At 45.6% G+C, this 18,694-nt stretch overlaps 1 protein-coding gene across 4 annotated transcripts in view; it reads left to right on the top strand.

Moving 5' to 3' along the window:
* The window catches only part of FRMD4B (FERM domain containing 4B), a 295,154-nt gene that overhangs the window by 263,620 nt on the left and 12,840 nt on the right, over window positions 1-18,694 (top strand). For all 4 annotated transcript variants that reach the window (XM_070390990.1, XM_070390991.1, XM_070390988.1 and 1 more), the window contains 7 exons: window positions 9,704-9,780; window positions 11,110-11,248; window positions 12,154-12,295; window positions 13,046-13,179; window positions 13,270-13,389; window positions 14,681-14,909; window positions 17,722-17,778. In XM_070390990.1, the coding sequence (XP_070247091.1) occupies window positions 9,704-9,780; window positions 11,110-11,248; window positions 12,154-12,295; window positions 13,046-13,179; window positions 13,270-13,389; window positions 14,681-14,909; window positions 17,722-17,778 (898 nt within the window). The remainder of the gene's footprint in view (window positions 1-9,703; window positions 9,781-11,109; window positions 11,249-12,153; window positions 12,296-13,045; window positions 13,180-13,269; window positions 13,390-14,680; window positions 14,910-17,721; window positions 17,779-18,694) is intronic.

The raw sequence follows: 18,694 nt of genomic DNA, 5'->3' as shown, positions 1-18,694 counted from the left end.
TGCTGACTCTCTCTTTAAACGCAGTTTCCTCATCTGCACAATGGTAATGCCGCCAAACGCCCAGGGTGGTTATAAGAATGAGATGAGATTACACAGCCATCACTCAGTAACCGGTAGTTGTTAGCGAGGGAGAGAGACGCAAGAGAAGGAAGGAGGAACATTCTTGGATCACTGTTTGGATAGACGATGACCCAACATTGCTACAGACCCACAGCCCTTAAGCTCCACCACTGGTCCACCCTCAAAGTTTTTGTTTTCAGAGGCTGGTAAGCACTCTGCCTCTCCCAGTTCATTAGCAACAATGCCCTACTGCATGATGCAAATTAAGAGAAAATTTAAAAATTTTAAATTACAAAGCACAAAAATTCAGGGTATTAAAAATCCAGGTCATAAGCAGTTTTTCTTTTTAATCCTCCCTTTGAGCACAAAATGTGTCACTGCGAACTCTTAGGGAATGTGAAAGCACACCAGAACTCAACTGCATTTCAAATGCAGAACATTTGAACTTAAAAATGATGAAGTTTTACTTTAAAAAGAAAACACGCAGACTTGTATTTCTTCTCGGCTTTTATGGTTCATTCAGTACTTCAAGGAAAATGTCTGTTCTTCACAAGATGCAGACCAGGGGGTCAGTGGCTGATCAAAGTCACGCCTTGACTGCCTTATCCCCCGGCGAGGGGTCCCACCTGGGACCAGTCAGCGAGGAGGAGTAGAGAGATGGCCTGCAGGTGACGCTGTCAGACGTGGATGCCGAGGGGGGGGAAATGCTTTTTCAGATTAGTATCTTTCTGCATTATGTCAGGTTGAGAAAGTCTTACAATCGCCCCGGGCATCGCAGGGTGAGGAGAAAAGGTTCTCAGCCTTCAGTTAACTGGTTTTTAAAAAACTGTTGGTATATAAAAAAAATAAATAAGTAAAATAAAAATAAAAATAAAAACTATTGGTATTCCCAAATGCCTAGACCAGTTATGTTAAGTTACAAATGCCTTTCTGTTTCTTTACCGCAGAAGTATAGAGTTCGTTTCACTTAAACTCATAGTGACTTGCTTGTTTTTCTAAGCAGAGCCATCTCGATCCTTTCTAGCCTCCCCTTGCCTTTCTACAACTATCGCCTCACCAGGGCCTCCATTAGGAGACCGCTTCTAACGCTGCTCAAATGCTAGGTGAGGCTCACCATAGGAGGGGAGGCGTGCTGTCCAGCTCACTTTCTACATCAACACAAAATCCAGTGCAGTGTGAAGGGGAAAACTGAGTCACCACATGTCAACGGGAGACCTGTCCATCCTGTTTGTAAAGTGTGTAATTAAGCTTCAGCCACACCAATAATCAATCTGATGGTTACAACTTTCTGCAGACTCAGTGGGTGGAGAACTCAAATCCTGAAGCTTGGATTTGAAGTGCGAGCCAGCCCTGCACTCCTGCTTACAGGTTGGCTGACCTGGAGCTGTTACTCAACCTTTCTGGGCTTTTATTTTCTCAGCTGTCAAGTTCAGATCATTCTGTCTACTGCATGTACCCCAAAGATCATTCCAAGAACCCAGCGAGCCAGTGAATTCCTTCACTCGGCAGACATTGTCCGTTCACACATGCTCTATAGGAAGTTTACTGGGCAGCAGTTAATCTCAGGTAGGATTTTAAGCAGCTCTTCTAAGACAAGGAACTCTCAGAGAATGGGTTGGACATTGGCAAGTATCCATTCCATTTCAAAACCAGCAGGCAAATGGAAAGAATCCAAGGCAAGCAGCCATATTTTTCATAAAGTCACCAAGTCTAATTGCAAGGGGGCTGGAGAGTGCAGGCTCCAGGTGACCATGGCAAGGCCTGACTCAAGGTGTTCTGTTACTAGGAGGAAGGAAGAACGTCCTGGCTGGTGTGGGTCAGTGGTTAGAGTTTCGTCCCATGCACAGAAGGGTCGTGGGTTTGATTTCTGGTCAGATTTATACTCAGGTTGCAAATGAGTTTCTCTTTCTCTCATCAACTAAAAAGACATACTCTCAAGTAAGATTAGAGAAGAAGGCAGAAAAATCGATTCTGAGGGAGATAAGTAGTTTTTGTCCCACTGTATTGGTTCCTTTGAAGTAAGCAAGAAATAAAGACAAGTATGCATTTTGAGTAGTTTCTGATGGAAATTAACAAGATGGCAGGACAGTCACAGGATGAGTGGAGGACAGGGTGTGTTGGGGAAGGCCGCTCTGAGAAAGGTGACGTTCCAGTTGAGACCTGAAGGGTGAGGAGCCGGGCTTGTGGGGAGCGGGTTGGTGTGTCCCCGTCAGAGAATAGTGTGCACAGAGGGGAAGGAGGGAGGCCACTGTAGCCAGAGCTCAGCGGGGAAGTGTTCCCCACGGAGCTGAGAGGGCGTTTGAGGAAGAGCAGCGCCTGCTGGACAGGCAAAGCCATTAGGCTTCATTATGTCTTTTCCCTTGTATTTCCTGGCATTTGCCAAATGGCTGAATTGTTGGCACATACAGAAAGCTCTTTAATAGGGCTGACTCGTCCAAAGGCAGAGAAACCAAACAGTGCCCACGGCATTGTGAAGACTTGTTCTATGAAGAGGCACACACAGTAAAGGTTTCTCCGTGTGTGCTTATGACTAAAGATTGGTTTCATTTTTTTAAAATATATTTTTATTGATTTCAGAGAGGAAGGGAGATGAAGAGATAGAAACATCAATGATGAGAGAGAATCATTGATCTGCATGCACCACAACCCGGGCATGTGCCCTGATGGGGAATTGAACCATGACCTCCTAGTCCATAGGTCAATGCTCAACCACTGAGCCACACCGGCCGGGCAAGATTGCTTTCATTTTAAATCATTCCACCTTCTGGAACAGATTTCTAGCAAGACAGTGCAATGTACCAATTTTATTTTTTTCCAAAAAAAAAAAAAAAATTATTGGGGCCATTCTGTTTGCAAGGGCCCCAAGCTAGTACTTTATATTCTTTATCTTATTTAAGGAAAAAGCCAAGTTCCTGTCATCAAGGAAGACAGAATTATGTTCAAAATTAGGGATATAGTTGAAAATATAATAACCAGACTAGGTACCAACCCGTGAGAGGGGATGCCATGCTGGTGCCCAGAGCAGCCGGTCCACTCTGGCTGCATCAGGTGCCCGCGGGGAGCGCTCCGAGGCGCCTCTGCACAGGAAGCCCTGACCTCAGCCCCAGGCGAGAGGTTCAGCCACAGGAAACCTGGGGGGGAGAGCATCCTCCTAGACGGTCAGGGTTTAATGTGATGCATTTCCTGATACCCAGAACTTCATCTTCAAAATACCAGAACTTTACTCCTTGCATGTAAGATGGGAAGTTTTGTGTATGGAAGGAATGACATCACTTGTGAAGAAGTAATTTTCACCCCTGGAGTGTGTACCATTTGGGTGTTTAGGGAACTCGAGTTTGGCATCCCTGGCACTTCCAGCAGGGCCTCTTCTGGTCTGATGAGGGGTTGTTTTTAGAGCAAAAAGCTTATCTCCCTCAGCAATACACTCCCCTGACCAGTGCACAGGCACATCACCAACTTACATGTCCCAGACCTCTCCAGACATCCTGGGTGGAGGGATGGCGAGGGATGCAAAGTCATTGGTGGAGAACTGCTGGTCTAAGTGAAATGCGAGGGACTCAGAATCCATTTTCCTTCCTGTGAGGTAGAACTGGGAGTTACTGCTTTTTTCTTTCTTTCTTTTTTTGTTGACACACAAATGTCCATAGAGCGCTCTTCCTGGTGAGAAAGGTCAGATGGCGGCTGTGGTAGGCACTGGGGGTTTGGAGCCCGGTTGCCTGGCTGGGAATCCTGGCTCAGCCCCTGTTTAGGGATGTGACTTTGGCCAGTTTGCTGAAGCCTGTGTGAGCCTCAGTTTTCTCTTGTAAAATGGAACTAAAAGTAGTACCTCCCCATCCAGCTGTTGGGAAGATGCCATCTCAGTCACATGAACATTGATGGACAGGAAGATGGCTGGTGGGTCAATTTGGTTTTCTCAACGCCTATACTCTGGCAAAATTCTATTTTTGTGGTACTTCAGGAGGCAAACCAGGTCCACTAGCTGGCTCATGAATAGCATGTTCATCAAATGTAACCTTTTTTTTAATGAAAAATGAATAAATCAATGATACCATGATTGGTTTTCTTCGGGTCACTGCAGAGGGTGGCCCTGTGTGAGTCATCGATGTCAGTCACACACTACAGCTGTGACCAGCCCAGATTTAGTCATTTCTAGGTGGATTTGCAGTTAAATGATTAACCTGTGTTATAAGTGCTATTACAGTGGAACCTCAGTTCTCGGAACATCTCCCATCTCCAACAATCTGCTTCTCAACCTGACAAGCCTTCCATGCTGATCCCTGTACGATCAGTGACGCATCTCTTGGTGACAAAGGAGAGAAGGCGCGAATCAGTCAGTTCACCGCTGTTACAATCTCAGGATAGTGTGCTGTGAACATTTTCGTGGTATTTTTTGCTTTTGTTGCTGCTTACAATGATTGTTAAATTTTCATTTTTTACTGCACATTTCCTTTCCTTTTTGTTAAATTTTCATTGACATTTCATGTCCTTTTTGTTTTTAAAGTGTTTATAGATTAAACAGTACATTAGACATGTACCGTGTATAAGAAAGGTTAAATCTTTTGAGGGTCTGGAACGGATTAATTCAATTTACTTTCTTTCTAATGGGAAAAGACGATTTGGTTTTGCAAAAGCTTTCCAGAACGAACTAACTCTGAGAAATGAGGTTCCATTGTATATGTATTTTGTAAAAGCCTCAGTGACATCTCTCCTGTCCTTGCCTAGTGTTAAACCTTTGGGTGGTGTCTGCTTTCAGTTTGTCAAGGTTCAAAAAGACACTTTGATCCGTACTGTCCAAAGGCTTTTTCTCAGTCTTTCAAAACCCAGGAGGTCCCTGTGGCCGGCGGCAGGTGCACTCCTCAGCATTTCTGCACCTGCTGGGGCACGTTCCGGTACTGAGCACCGAGACAGGAGGGAGGTGGCGTCCCCCTGGGGCGGAGGCGTGCCTTGACCACTCCCCCCTCCTCTGTGACCTCCATGGTGCAGGATCAGTGAACACATTTCCTACCTAGAGGGTGTGTTCAGAAACCACTGATAAAATCAACAGAAATACCGCAGTTTTTACAGAAACTCACAGAATTGGAAGCCTGGGTGATACAGGTGTGTCAACAGAATAACTTGGCTGTTGCTCACCAGCGGAAAGGCAGCTTTGGGATCCAGAAGCTGTTTCTCGTTCTATGCCTGCCAAGTGGCCACCTCCATCTGCATATGGGCATGAGCAAATTCGGGACCTGGACTGAGGGCCTTCGAACAGAACAAGTAGCTTTGTCACCTACCAAACATCTACTCTGAGCCAAGCACTGGGCTCAGTGTCTCCTAAACATAAGCTCACCGGACCTTCCAACAACCCTCTGAGGCAGGCGCTGTTGGTCCCACTTTACAGATAAGGAAACTGAGACTCAGGAAAGTTAAGCAACTTGCCAAATAAAATACAAGTGGTGGGCCGGCCAGCGTGGCTCAGGGGTTGAGTGTTGACCTATGAACCAGGAGGTCACGGTTCGATCCCCGGCAGGGCATATGCCCCGGTTGCAGCTCAATCGCCAGTGTGGGGGCATGTAGGAGGCAGCCAATCAATGGTTCTCTCTCATCATTGATGTCTCCATCGCGCTCTCCCTCTCCCTTCCTCTCTGAAATCAACAAAAATATGTTTATTTTTTAAAAAAACACGAGTGGTGGAACCTGAATGCAAACCAAGGCAGTCTGACTTGGTCCCATTGGTTCAGGTAAGCCCCACGAGAAAGGGGACCTGGCCATGATTCGCCAACAAGAACAGAACCGCTCACAACGAGTAAATGGCTCCACAAGCCACTGTTGCGTGCGTCACCGAGGCTCCTGAAAGTCCCCGTGCTTTCCTGCAGCCTTTCTTTCCAGCAGGACAGTGATTTCATGTTTAGGGAACCACTGAGATCGTGGGGTGGGAATGGGGAAGAGGTGATTTCTTCTGGTTCTTTAAGTTTACACTAATTGAGGGTAGATTTCAAGAAAATGGCTTAAATATCCAACCCATGCATTTCATTAAATAAAGTGTAATAATGGGTGGCAAGTTTTTCTGGAACTATCAACTTCCTTTACATCTGAGGATTATTGTGATTACATGTTGCATATTTAATAAAAGAAGCAAAATATGACTGGTAATGTAGCTCTCAAATAGGGTTTGACTCTGCTTTGGTTTTGTATCAGTTTTTAAATTTTTTGTCACTTTCTTTTGTAAGGCAGGATGCTTACTGACCTTAGCATGTGTTCTCTTCCTGTTGTAGCTTTTTTATGATCTCTTTGTTAATGTCATTGTTCTTATTGCTCCTCTTTTCCTTTCCTACCTTTCCTGTCTATCTATTTTGCAGTCTCAAAGTTAATCCCAGCTATTATTTCCTCTGTTGTCATCTACTTCCTTCCTTGGAGGCTGAAGGGCACGATGGATCATTCTAGATGGGTGTAGGTTAGAAAGAAAGTTGGACGACCTAACATGTAGCTTTATTTCTGTCATATAATATTTCCACCATAGATTCCCAAAAAAGCATAATTTCTAACTTATAGCTACTAGAGAGTGTCAAAGAAACAATAATAAATACTAACAAATGGTTGTTATTATGCTTGTTGAATGATCACTTTATAAAGCAGTCTAGTTTCATACTCTTACCTTTGTGTTGCAAGGCAAACAAAACTCATTTTTTTCTTTTAGATCTCTGAGAATGGTAATTTTGGCTTGGACTAAATATTGTATTCAATTTTAATATGAAAATTTCAAATGTGTGTGTATACACACATGTGCATAAATAATATATATAATAATCTTGTCCTACCTTAAGACATCATGCCTGGTAATAGTCCTACCCTATATGGGCACCAACTGTTACACATGATAGAAGATCGGTTCCTTCGCCTTCGAGCTCTCGCCCTTTCCTCGAATGCAGGATGGTCTCTTTGGGTCCTCACACTCCCGGTGATTGAGAGTGCTGCCTCCTGCATGAGCGTTTCTCAGTGGGGCGGCCACACCGTCAGGTCAGCTGAGGGATGTTTCTTTGTCCAGTTTCCTCTTTTCCTTCCATTGGTCTGAAATCTCCTTATGATTTTGACGGGGGCTGTGGAGGGGCTCTGATTTATCCTTTAAGGGAAACAGTGGCAGAAAGCAAGGGAATGAAAATGAGTTAGCTGCCTGCTGTGTGGCGGCGCTGCCTGGGGAGTGCTGACTGGGTGATCGACCGTCCAGTAAATGAACCATCCACCTCAGCTCCATTGCCATTTGCCACTCCATCTGCCTTTCTGAGATCAGGAGCACAAATGTCATATAAAGGCACAAGGAAGAATGATTTCAGAAATTTCAAAAGAACAGCTAGCCTGTCTCCAGCTGCCAGCTGGCTCTAGGGCGGCTACAACCAGAAGTATTTTCCTCACGCCCCAATCATTGATAAGAATCATAATGATAATAGTGTCTAAAATAGAGGCCTCTGAATGCTTAGGAGGTGGACATGCGCTCTTGCATAAAGTAGACTGGCCTATGTTCGTTTTATGTAAGCATATTGTTTTAATTTGAGAAATGTTCATTTCTTTTAATTTTTTAAAAAATACAGTGGTAAGAAAATGCCAACACCTACATAACCACTTAAATGGTCGATTACTAATATTTTATCATATTCACTTCATCTTGTTTTTATTAATAAAAGAAGTGAGATATTACTGTAATGTAGTTTTCTGTACCACTTACCCCTGTACATTCTGCCGTCCCCACCCTAGGGGCACCCACTGTCACAAATCGAGTTTGTCATCCCAAGTCAGTCTCACAGGCACAGCCGTGAAATCACTTTTTGCATAAACTTTAAGGTTTCAGGTAGGGAAGTGGCCTGTTGGCCCCGATGCAGGGACGGGCTGAGTGGAGGCCAGGCGCTAGGATTTCAGCGGTGAGTGCTGGGGGAGGTGCTCGCAGATCGGGTTTCCAGCCCGGCCTGGTTCTCATGTGTGTGGGAATGGACGCGAAGGGAAACCCAGCTGCGCTGTGCTGCGGCTCTTCCTGTAGAACCTGTTGGTGTGTCGGGTGAGTAACCAGGTAGAAATGGCTCCCGGGCCGCTCGGCTGAAATCTACCTGCGCCCAGAGCCACTTACTCCCCTGGAAGATCGTCTGCATCCACTCTGTACCCCCTTAAAGCCGAGTCTCTCTCCGGGGAAAGCCTGCCGGTGAGAACTTTGCTCTCTCCCACCGGTCGGTGGTGGGAAGAAGGAGGGGGACGGGGAGGTGTCCCCAGATAAGAGCGGCTGCTGTCTGCCGGCGAGGCGGCCGTGGGAGGCTCACTGTGTGAAACTGAGTCACGCCTAAGTCTTAGGAAACTCAGCTCAGACTCACCCGGCTGCCGTCCGGGAGGGAGGTGGAAAGAGCCCGGGGGGTTCCCTCACAGTTCTGTCCCATTTTTGGAACTTCTGGATTAAAAGAAATGAAAGCCTCACGTCCATGGACATTTTAGGAAACGGGTACGTAGCTTCAGCTTTCACTAGTCCTTCCGCCTGGGCGAGGGCTGGAGCTGGACGCTGTGCCCCGGGGGCGGGCTGGCTTCACTGCTGGGATGGCGGGTCTCGCTGGGACACTTCTGTCTCCTGTTTGAACACCTTTGGCTGCATGTGGGCAGGACCCTTAGATCATGCTGTTCTCGCATGAGCTGACATGTCTGTGAATACCTGGGTTCCTGTGCTTCAGGAAATGGTTCTACTGATAGTGCGTTGCAGAGAAGTTATTTGGATCATTAAAATGCTCTATGAAGGTTCTTTGAACGTATGTTAAAAACCCAGCCAAAGTCTAGTAATGGAATGAAACCACTGTGCTATTATTTCCCTAATAATCAAGGCTAGGGTCGGAGTAGAGGAATTCTATGAAGTCCAAGAGACAAGACGGGGCTCCGGCTAGCACACCGTCTAACGTGAGTCACGGGCCAGGAAATGCAGCAGGCACACTGAGCTCTGTGAGGAGCTGCCTTTACAAGTTGTGTGGCTTTCAAAAGCACATTGCTAGGAGGGTCTCTTCTCCATCAACTGGCAAACAGCTCTGGGGCCGCAGTAGAGCGTCAGCAGTGGGGATGTGGAAGTTACAAACCCCGGAGGCTCCGGCTCAGACACCAAAGGGCTCTGCGCCTTTACCCCCACCCACCCCCGCCTCCAATTCCTGGTTTCTGCCCCATTTAGGGGAACACTCGTGGGCAAGGAAACTGGTGGTGGAGAATTGCCCCTGCCTGGGGTTCTGGCTTACTTTCACTTTGCTTTCCTTTGAAATATAATCCGTGGTCTCACTGCACCCTTCGGTCCCTTTGCATATCTTTCCATTTAAATGTGAATCAGCATCTCTGATCAGGAGGCATGTGCTTGCCGGAACCTCGGAGGATTTCTGTACCAGCTCTCATCGCGTTGAGTCACAGGAAATAGCATGCATGTTCCCCACGGTGCATAGTTTTATTGTTCAAGGAAGAGTTGGTGGAAATTACTGTCAGAAGGAGGGATAAAATGGTTTCAGGTTGTCGTTGGTTTGTAAAAAGACTGCATCACATGTTCGTGCTTACTGTTAGTGTGCCTTCTTGATTATTTTTTTCATTGAGCTGATTTCTAGATGCAGTAAAGTTTAACATAAATTAAAGCCATGTGTGTTTTTGTGTTTTCTTAATTTATTAGCTGTTCCAGTGGAAACAGCTGGAGAACTTATATTTCCGTGAGAAAAAATTTGCTGTTGAAGTTCACGACCCACGGAGGTGAGGGGCCCAGCTTTCCCTCTGCTTGGTCCTGGGGGCTCTCTGAGTGATGCTGCGAACATTCACGTGCAGCGTTTGCGTGGATGTGTGTTTATTTCTCCTGGGTCTGTGCCTGGGGGTGGAACTGCTGAGCGAAGGGCTGACTCTTTAACCTTTGGAGGAACCCCCAGAGGTTTACCAAGGCGGTGACACCATTTTCCATTCGCACCAGTAGTGCATATCGGTTCATTTTCGCCACATCCGCCCTAACACTTGTTATTTTTAGTTGAGTTGTTCTTTAACAGCCATCCTCGTGGTGGGAAGTGGCATTTTCCTCATGACTGATGATGGCTGAGCATCTTTTCATGTGCTCATTGGCCATTTGCATATCTCAGTTCAGATCCCTTGCTCATTTTGAAATTGAGTATTCCTGATCACTTTAAAAAACAGCTGCCAAGTGATCACCATTAATGAAAGTCAGGACTGTCGTTTCTCCAAGCTGATACAGTTATGGCTATCCGGAGGGCACGGGGATGGGGGAAACAGCCCTTCACAAAACGATGACCTGAATTCCTACAAATGAACGTTGGTCCCTCCCTCCCTCCCCTCCCCCATCCTTCCTTCTTCCGCCCTGTCCTCCGATTCACCTGGTTTGTGCACAGGCAGCCCTCTGGACCAGGTTTGGACTTGGGTACTCTCAGGCAGCATCGTTATGTCCATCCTCTGATGTTGCCCGAGTCAGACAAGTCCATCTAGACCAGTGGTTCTCAACCTTCCTAATGCCGCGACCCTTTAATACAGTTTCTCATGTTGTGGTGACCCCCAATTTCATTGTTACAAATTGGACATAAATAAAGCATAGTGATTAATCACAAAAACAATATGTAATTATATATGTGTTTTCCGATGGTCTTAGGTGACCCCTGTGAAAGGGTCGTTCAACCCCCAGAGGGGTCGCGACCCACAGGTTGAGAACCGCTGATCTAGAGCCTCGATGTTCTTTCCCTGAGGAAGGTGCTGATCCCCAGGTCTCTGTCTTTAAAATAGTATCCCATTTACTCCCGGCTGCTTGTGGTGGTTTTAGCTACGTGTTTTCAGTACAGCTTCTAATTTGACTAATCCTTATCTGCCTTTGAGTGTGTGCATGCGTTTTTTAATACACTAGTTTTACAGAGAGTTATTACCTAGGAGTGATGGGCTTTGTCATAAAAGGAGAAACTCAGAGCTCTGTCAGCATGCGGGTGGCAGCAGAAAAACAATGAAGGAGATGTTATTACATTACTCACTGGAAGCATTTCATGCCGTGCCGGGCCAGAAGCCAGTGATTTGAGTGCTTTTCTTCATCTTCAGGATTTCGGTATCAAGAAGGACCTTTGGGCAAAGTGGCCTCTTTGTGCAAACCTGGTATGCACACTCTTCGCTCATCAAGTCCATCTGGGTGATGGCCATCAGTCAGCACCAGTTTTACTTGGACCGGAAGCAAAGCAAAGTAAGTGACTAGACGAGGTTCTGTAGGAATAAGCTCCTGCCCCTCATTTGCTTTCTGTTTAAAAGATAAGCATTCTCAGAAAAGATGAAAGCACATCTTTTAGGTTTTTTTTTTTAAACTTTACTACCAACTGTTTTAATTTTTCTTATATTTTAAAAAAGAGCAATATAGAACCTGATTCAAAAGTTGTCAGATTTCCCCTGGTTGGGTGGTTCAGTTGGTTGGAGCATCGTCCCATACACCAAGAAGTCATGGGTTTGATTCTCAAGCAGGGCACATAGCTAGTTTGCAGATTCCATCCCCAGTTGTGCCTTGTATGGGAGGCAACCGATCAATGTTTCTCTCTCTCTCTCTCTCTCTCTCTCCCTCTCCCTCTCCCTCTCCCTCTCCTTCTCCCTCTCCCTCTCCCTTCCCCTCCTAAAAGTCAAGTCAGCCTATGGACTAAAGGGTCCCAGGTTTAATTCCAGTCAAGGGCACATGCCCGGGTTGTGGGCTCGATCCCCATGGGGGACATGCAGGAGGCAGCCGATCACTGATTCTCTCTCATCATTGATGTTTCTATCTCTCTCTCCCTCTTCCTTCCTCTCTGAAATCAATAAAAATATTTTTTTTAAAATCAATAAAGATATATCTTTGGGTGAGGATTAAAAAAAATTCTGTGTATATGTAGACTGGTGATGTTTTAAAGTTAATGATTGAACTATACCATGACAGTCATGAATCGTTATTAATACGTTTAGCTACAAAGCCTAAGTCTTGTTTCTTCTAAAGGGTGTCATTTTAGTATATGTGTAAAAATTCTGAATTGTCCTCCATGTTGACCTTTTTATTCTATAGGAACTTACTCATTGATTTGACAGAGGCTTAACTGAGTGAATTCCATCACAATGTTGTATACCTTTTAGGCAAAAATTCCTTCAGCCAGAAGTTTAGACGACATCGCGATGGATTTGACGGAGATGGGAACCCCGAGGACCTCCAAACTGGTCACTCTGGAGGCAAAAAGCCAGTTCATCATGGCCAGCAATGGCAGCTTGATCTCCTCAGGTAACCGGCGGGGGTTAGAGAGAGTGCAGCAATCTTTAGTTTATTTCACTTTTATTGTTGTTGTTTAAACCACTTTTAAATGCATCTTTTAACCCATTATTTTGGGAATAAATAAGCATATCCAAATTACAGTATGCAGAAGTTTTTAATAAAAATTTTAAGCTGGTTTCAAAAAGTATAAATTTAAATATAGTCAGGTTGCATAAGTAACACCAGATGCAGAGACAGTGAGTGTCTAGGAGCAGCTTAAAAGGACATTTTCTCCTGATAAATTCCATCAGCTTCTTATTCCTCCCAAGAAGTCCTGGAACCTTTTGTCACTAAGTATTCGCCAAAATGCATTTTCCCATTAAAATCCCACTGTCAACTTGTGCATCTGAAGCACAGAATATTCCTTTGCCTTGCTCGCTTGCTTTCTAAAAGGACATTCTAAGCAGCTGTCTCAAGGAACATCTCACCTGCTCAGAAAAGTTAAATTTGTCCTCGAGTGTGTCTAAGACATTAAGCATTTTATTACTGCTCCAAAAGTGACTGAGCCAAAACGCAGAAGGCACGTTTCATTACCAGGCTCCGCTGGATGCCCAGGAGCATGAGAAAATGTTCTCCCGTTTCCTTTTATTATGTTCACGAACAAGGAGAAAAGAAATAAACTATTTAATAGCAGGTTTGGCTTAAAAATCCTTTGTCCTTCGAAAAGGAAGGAAACATCCCGTGGGTAAACCTTCCCTGCCCCCACTTCCAATCCCCCAGGTTCTCAAGACTCGGAAGTGAGTGAGGAGCAAAAGCGAGAGAAAATCCTGGAACTCAAGAAGAAGGAAAAGCTGTTGCAAGAAAAGCTCCTGAAAAAAGTCGAGGAGCTTAAGAAGATCTGTTTGCGGGAGGCTGTGAGTCTCTTCTGTTTGGGGGGCTCTTCAGATGGTACCTGACAGCTCCGGCCAGTACCCATCGTCCTGTCGCTCTGTTCTGTCCCGCAGGAGCTCACAGGCAAAATGCCAAAGGAGTACCCGCTGGGCATCGGTGAGAAACCTCCGCAGGTCAGAAGGCGTGTGGGCACCGCGTTCAAGTTAGATGACAACCTGCTCCCCAGTGAAGAGGTATGAGCACCAGCCGCCGTTTCTGTGAACAGAGACAGAGCCGCTGTCTGCTGAGCGTGGGCCACTCGGGCGGTTGGTTTTGAGCTGGTGCGTTTTTATCTCACCAGTTGAAAGTGATAATAGAGGCCAAACTGAATTCCTTCTCTTATGCACAGCTCAGTTAAACTTGTTATTACTCTTCCAAACACAGGGAGCACTCATCAAACCCCAAATGTTCATAAACTGAGAGACGTAAGAATTAAGAACGCTGACATTAGACCAGCTGTGGGCAAACTACGGCCCTCGGGCCGGATCCGGCCCGTTTGAAATGAATAAAACTAAAAAAAAAAAAGACCGTACCCTTTTATGTAATGATGTTTACTTTGAATTTATATTAGTTCACACAAACACTCCATCCATGCTTTTGTTCCGGCCCTCCGGTCCAGTTTAAGAACCCATTGTGGCCCTCGAGTCAAAAAGTTTGCCCACCCCTGCATTAGACTCTTTCACTTCAAACTAGGCAGCAGCAGCCTTTGGTAAATACTTTTCCCTCGTTGAAGTCTTAATTCTCAGGTCTCAGTTTTCTCATCTACAAAATAGGGGTGCAGTGATTATTTTCCCACCAAGGGAGGCGAGGAGTATTCAGTGAGGTGATACATGTCCGGCACGCGGGTATAGCAGATTTATTAGCCCACATAGAATGTGCGTTCTCATTGCATGTTTTCCTGTGGCCTTCCTCGTTTCTTATAGAAATTTACCCATCTTGACTTTAGAAAATGATAGCAGTTTCCATCAATAATAGAGTGAGCTTTGCTATTTATTGAGTGCTCGCTGTATACCCAGCTCTGCACTAAGAATGCACATATACTTGTGTGAGGTAGATGTTACTTTCATTTTACAATAAAAAGAAACTGAATCATTAAAAAATTAAGCAGTGTGCCTGGGGTCATACAATCAGGAACCCCCAGAGAAAGGAATCAAACCCAAATTTACGTCTGTAAAGCTATGCCTGTGAAAACAACATTCTGCATCTCTGACTCTTGGGTTAAGAATCCCTTCTTGAAAAATAGGACCTTTACCCACCAACTAAATAAATGAAAGGCCATTCCCGTCTTTGAAAGGGAAAGAGGGTGAGAAGTCGATGTAAACGGATGAGGAACATTTTGAGGCTACCTGTGCAGTGAAACCAGGAGATTTTTATTCCCAGAGAGCATCTGGTTTGAGAATGCACAAGAAGTCTGGCTCAGTGCCAGTACGTGTGAGAATGAGTGAGTGTCCACAGAAATAAAACAGCATCGTTGTGTAAATGCAGGACCCTGCTTTGCAAGAGCTGGAGAGCAATTTCCTAATACAGCAAAAGCTGGTGGAAGCTGCAAAGAAACTTGCCAATGAGCCAGACCTGTGTAAAACCGTGAAGAAAAAACGAAAGCAAGATTTCACGGATGCAGTGAGAAAGCTGCAGGAGATTGAAAATGCAATAAATGAATACCGAATTCGATGTGGGAAGAAGCCGACCCAGAAAGGGACAGGTCCCTTACCAGGTTAGTAACAAGTCAAGTTTTTTTGTCCCGTCGCCAAGACCCTTGATGGTATATAGCATTTCCAAATCAGTTCATTTGGTGAGAGAAAAGGAAAAACAGGAATAAAAGTAACTTTCTTGGGATAAAAATGGTTTGGAATTTCAGTCTTACAAGTACGTAAACTTGGTTTTCAGTGACATTATCACTGTTGTAATAATACTATATTATTACGTTGCTTAAATTTTCGGGATAAAAGAGCTTTCACTACAATATGAGTTCGCAGTAAGACAGATTCACCTTTAACTGAGCTGATGTCATTGCAAGAAACACATTTGCCAAGTCAGAGGAGAAGAGAGCTGTAGTTTCCTGGAGGTTTAATGCCGCAGACTGTATAGTTTTTTAAGGGCCTATCCAACTTATGTGGGTAGGAAAGAGTTCTCACAATTACTGTCATTATGGAGGCTACTTAAAAATATGGGTAAATGTTCATACTCTCACAGGAAATGCGGAAAGGCAAGCTACAGAATTGTCACTGCAGCATACTCCCAACATTATATAATTACTAGAGGCCCAGTGCACGAATTCATGCACGGGTGGGGGGTCTGGCTGGCCCGGCCCCAATTGGTGGATCGGGGCCAGGCCTGTTGGGAGGAAGACACAGCGGGAGATTGGGGCCCAATCAGGGCCTGGCAGGCTGGGGGAAGGGGCCGCAGGCAATTGTCTGGCGGGCCCTGCCCCTGATTGGGGTAGGGGGACCAAGTGGGAGTCAGCGGCCAGGGAAGGGGCCCTGGGAGGTTGGCCGGCCAGTCCCATCCACCCCTGATTGGTGGGGGGAGGGGGCGATCGGGGGTGGAGCTGGCTGGGGGGAGGGGCCGCAGGCCGATCGGGGTGGTGGGGGCCCATCGGGGGTGGGGCTGGTTGGGGAGAGGGGCCACAGGTGGTTGGCCAGCCGGTCCTGCCCCTGACCGGGGTGGGGGGCCGATCTGGGGTGGGGACAGCCAGGAGTACTTTCAAAATTCTCAATATTATGTATCTAAAACTTTCATGTTCAGAAAAAAAAGTAAATTGAAAAATCTCATTTAGGTAGATTTCAATTCCAGTCAGCCCTACATGTTTATTAGCATGGTTTTTAGTCTTGATCATTGGTTGAAACCTGATTATATTTCTTTGATTCTAAGAATTATTTTTCACATTTAAACATCTGTGAAATTGGGATAATTCTTATCCTAGACAGTATTACAGTTATGATCGGTAGTAACTTTTTCTTATTTTACTGGGATATAGAATAATTATACAGCTTAGATTTGACAAAATATGGTCACTAGGTTGAAAGGGTCCTCGGGCTTAGGGCCAGTCGTTTTGGAAAGTGAGGGCACAGGCTCCAGCACCACGTGTCAGCCAGCTCCAGCTGGAGAACTGAGGGTGGCTGTGCGCACACCAGCTGGCCCTGGTGGGGGCTGTGTTCCATGCTGGTCAGTGCACTTGACTCTCATCGCATTTGCTGTGACTGTTCTTCCCAGATCGTGCAGGATTCAAGTGTTCTCAACAGTGACGGACACTTGGGCAGCAGCTGATGCCAGTGGTTGAGCACTGACACTGGGTAGATTTTTTTTACGTGTGTCTGACAGCTGACTCTGCTGGCACCTTGCCTTCTGGCTCTACCGTGTGTCCAATTAAGAGAGAGTCCGCCTGGCTCTGAAAGAGATTAACATTTGAGATTGGATGGGGAGGCCCACTACATAAGGCTTTGGGGCTGACACCGAGGTGTCGCATTTGCCTGTAATCTTACCAGTGCCTGACACTGAGCAGGAATGGTTTGCCAACGCAGACCAACTCCTCGGAGGCGCCTCTTTTTGCTCATCCGTTTCTTAGCACTGGTGGGCACCACTAACACTGAGAGCACTAGGGGCGTTTCCAGCCACCAGAGTTCTTTCACCAGGACCCTGCCCCTAAGTAACAACAGTGGTAAGTTTGCTAATGTGTAGTGAGCGCTCGTCCTGTGCCAAGGGCTGGGCTAAAGGCTTTCCATCCATCACTTCATTTAATGTTCACTAGGCGCTGTTCTTATCCCATTTTTAAATTGAGGCAAATGATGCTCAGAGAGATTAATTACCAAGATTTGAACGCAGGTCTGCCTAATTCAGCGATTCTCAACCAGGGACAGTGTTGGCCCCCAGGGAACATTTGGCCATGTCCAAAGCAATTTTTTTATTGTCAACACGGAGGGTGAAGTGTGTGGATGTCCAGTGGGTGGAGACTGGAGATCCTGAAGCAAAGGACAACTCCCCCAACAAGAATTCCCCAGTCCACAGGTCAGCGGAGCCACACTCAGAGAGACCTGGTCTACCTGAAAAGCGAATGCACCACCCAGAGTCCAGCTCAATTAAGAAAAGGCCCCTTTCTTCAGGAGAGGGGTCTAGAAATACGTTACACTAACAGCAGGTTCTCAAATGAGCGTTCAGGTGTACGTTCCATAGCGTTTAGCATTTATGACATGAACGGCGTGATTTTTCTTTCCAGTGTGTGGGCTGTAAACATTCAGTGTGTAGGGTAAAGTTCTCGCCCGTGTAGAAGTTAGATGAAAACTAGTTGAAAAACAAAACTCCCTTGAAGTCTGTTTCATTCTAAGAAATAGTCCAATGTCATATGTATGCAGCACGTGAGATGCTCACATCTTCCGTAGTAAATGGGTCCATTCTTATAGTAATTATTCTTAACGTACTGTTATACTTATCTAACTAAGACGCACTCACTTCCCAGGAATTGCTTTGTTAAGCTCACGGTGGGTGTGTAAATGTGCAGTTATACTAACGGCGGTCATTGTCATTCACAGAAGACATAATCCCCTCAGAAAGCAGCTCCTTGTCCGACACTGCCACCTGTGATGATCGTAAGTAGCTCCCCTTTTTCGGTTTAAAATATTAGCTATTCTGAAATAAGAAGATAATTTTTTTAGTTAACTGCAGCCTCCTTATTATTCTTTAGAGAGCAGTAGAATGAACTCCCCTGCATTTGTGCAGAGAGGTTGGGAGGGGGATTACAATGACCTTCTACACAGGCTGGCACCTCATCGCAGGGCTGCAAATCGCATGAGTGAGCGAGTCTCTCGCTAAGGATTTGTAAGGCTCTGTAGACTTTTTTAACTTCTTCCTGAAGTAACTATACATCTGCATAAATAATATGGAGACCTTCACCCAGACTTTCCCGGTGGCTTACATTTTATACGTTTGGAGTCCAAAATCAAACCAGGAGATTATAGAGTAGACTGCGATTATCACTGTATTCTGGATAATGGGGAGTCTATTACTTTCCTTAGGAAGAAATACACATTTTAGAAATTGGGTTACATGTCACTATGTCGGTTTCATAGAAACAAAGTTGTATCACAGCACAATGTTGTGTTTGTTCAATACATTTCATGATGGAGTGGGTTTCATGTGAGGTGACACCGTGTTTCCTTGTAATCCCTTGCTCTTCAGCCGAGGAGTGGCACTCTTATCTGATGGGATTTAAGTAATTTGGGGGCGCCCTTGGCCCCCACTGCTCTACTTCCCCTCAGGTTTATGGTGTGTGAAGTGGCACCATTTCAGAATCTTCCTTTGAGCTGAGCTTTGGTCAGACTTGCCATTCCTCTTTCAAAATACAGATCTTAGTGGGAGACCAGCCTTCAGTCTCTCAGCGTAGATCAGTTGCATCCCCTCCAATGACAGGATGAGCCTTCAGCAGCCAAAGAGGCCTAAGAACTTCAAAGTTAAACAACTTCCTCTTGGCCCTTTACACACTGGGGTTTTCTGTGATGCAAAACC

Source organism: Myotis yumanensis, unplaced genomic scaffold, assembly GCF_028538775.1.
Source record: "Myotis yumanensis isolate MYYU_CA2020_CCGP unplaced genomic scaffold, mMyoYum1.0.hap1 SCAF_14, whole genome shotgun sequence".
NCBI lineage: Eukaryota > Metazoa > Chordata > Mammalia > Chiroptera > Vespertilionidae > Myotis > Myotis yumanensis.
Note: the sequence above shows the minus strand (reverse complement) of the source record. Positions and strands in the feature narration are given on the sequence as shown.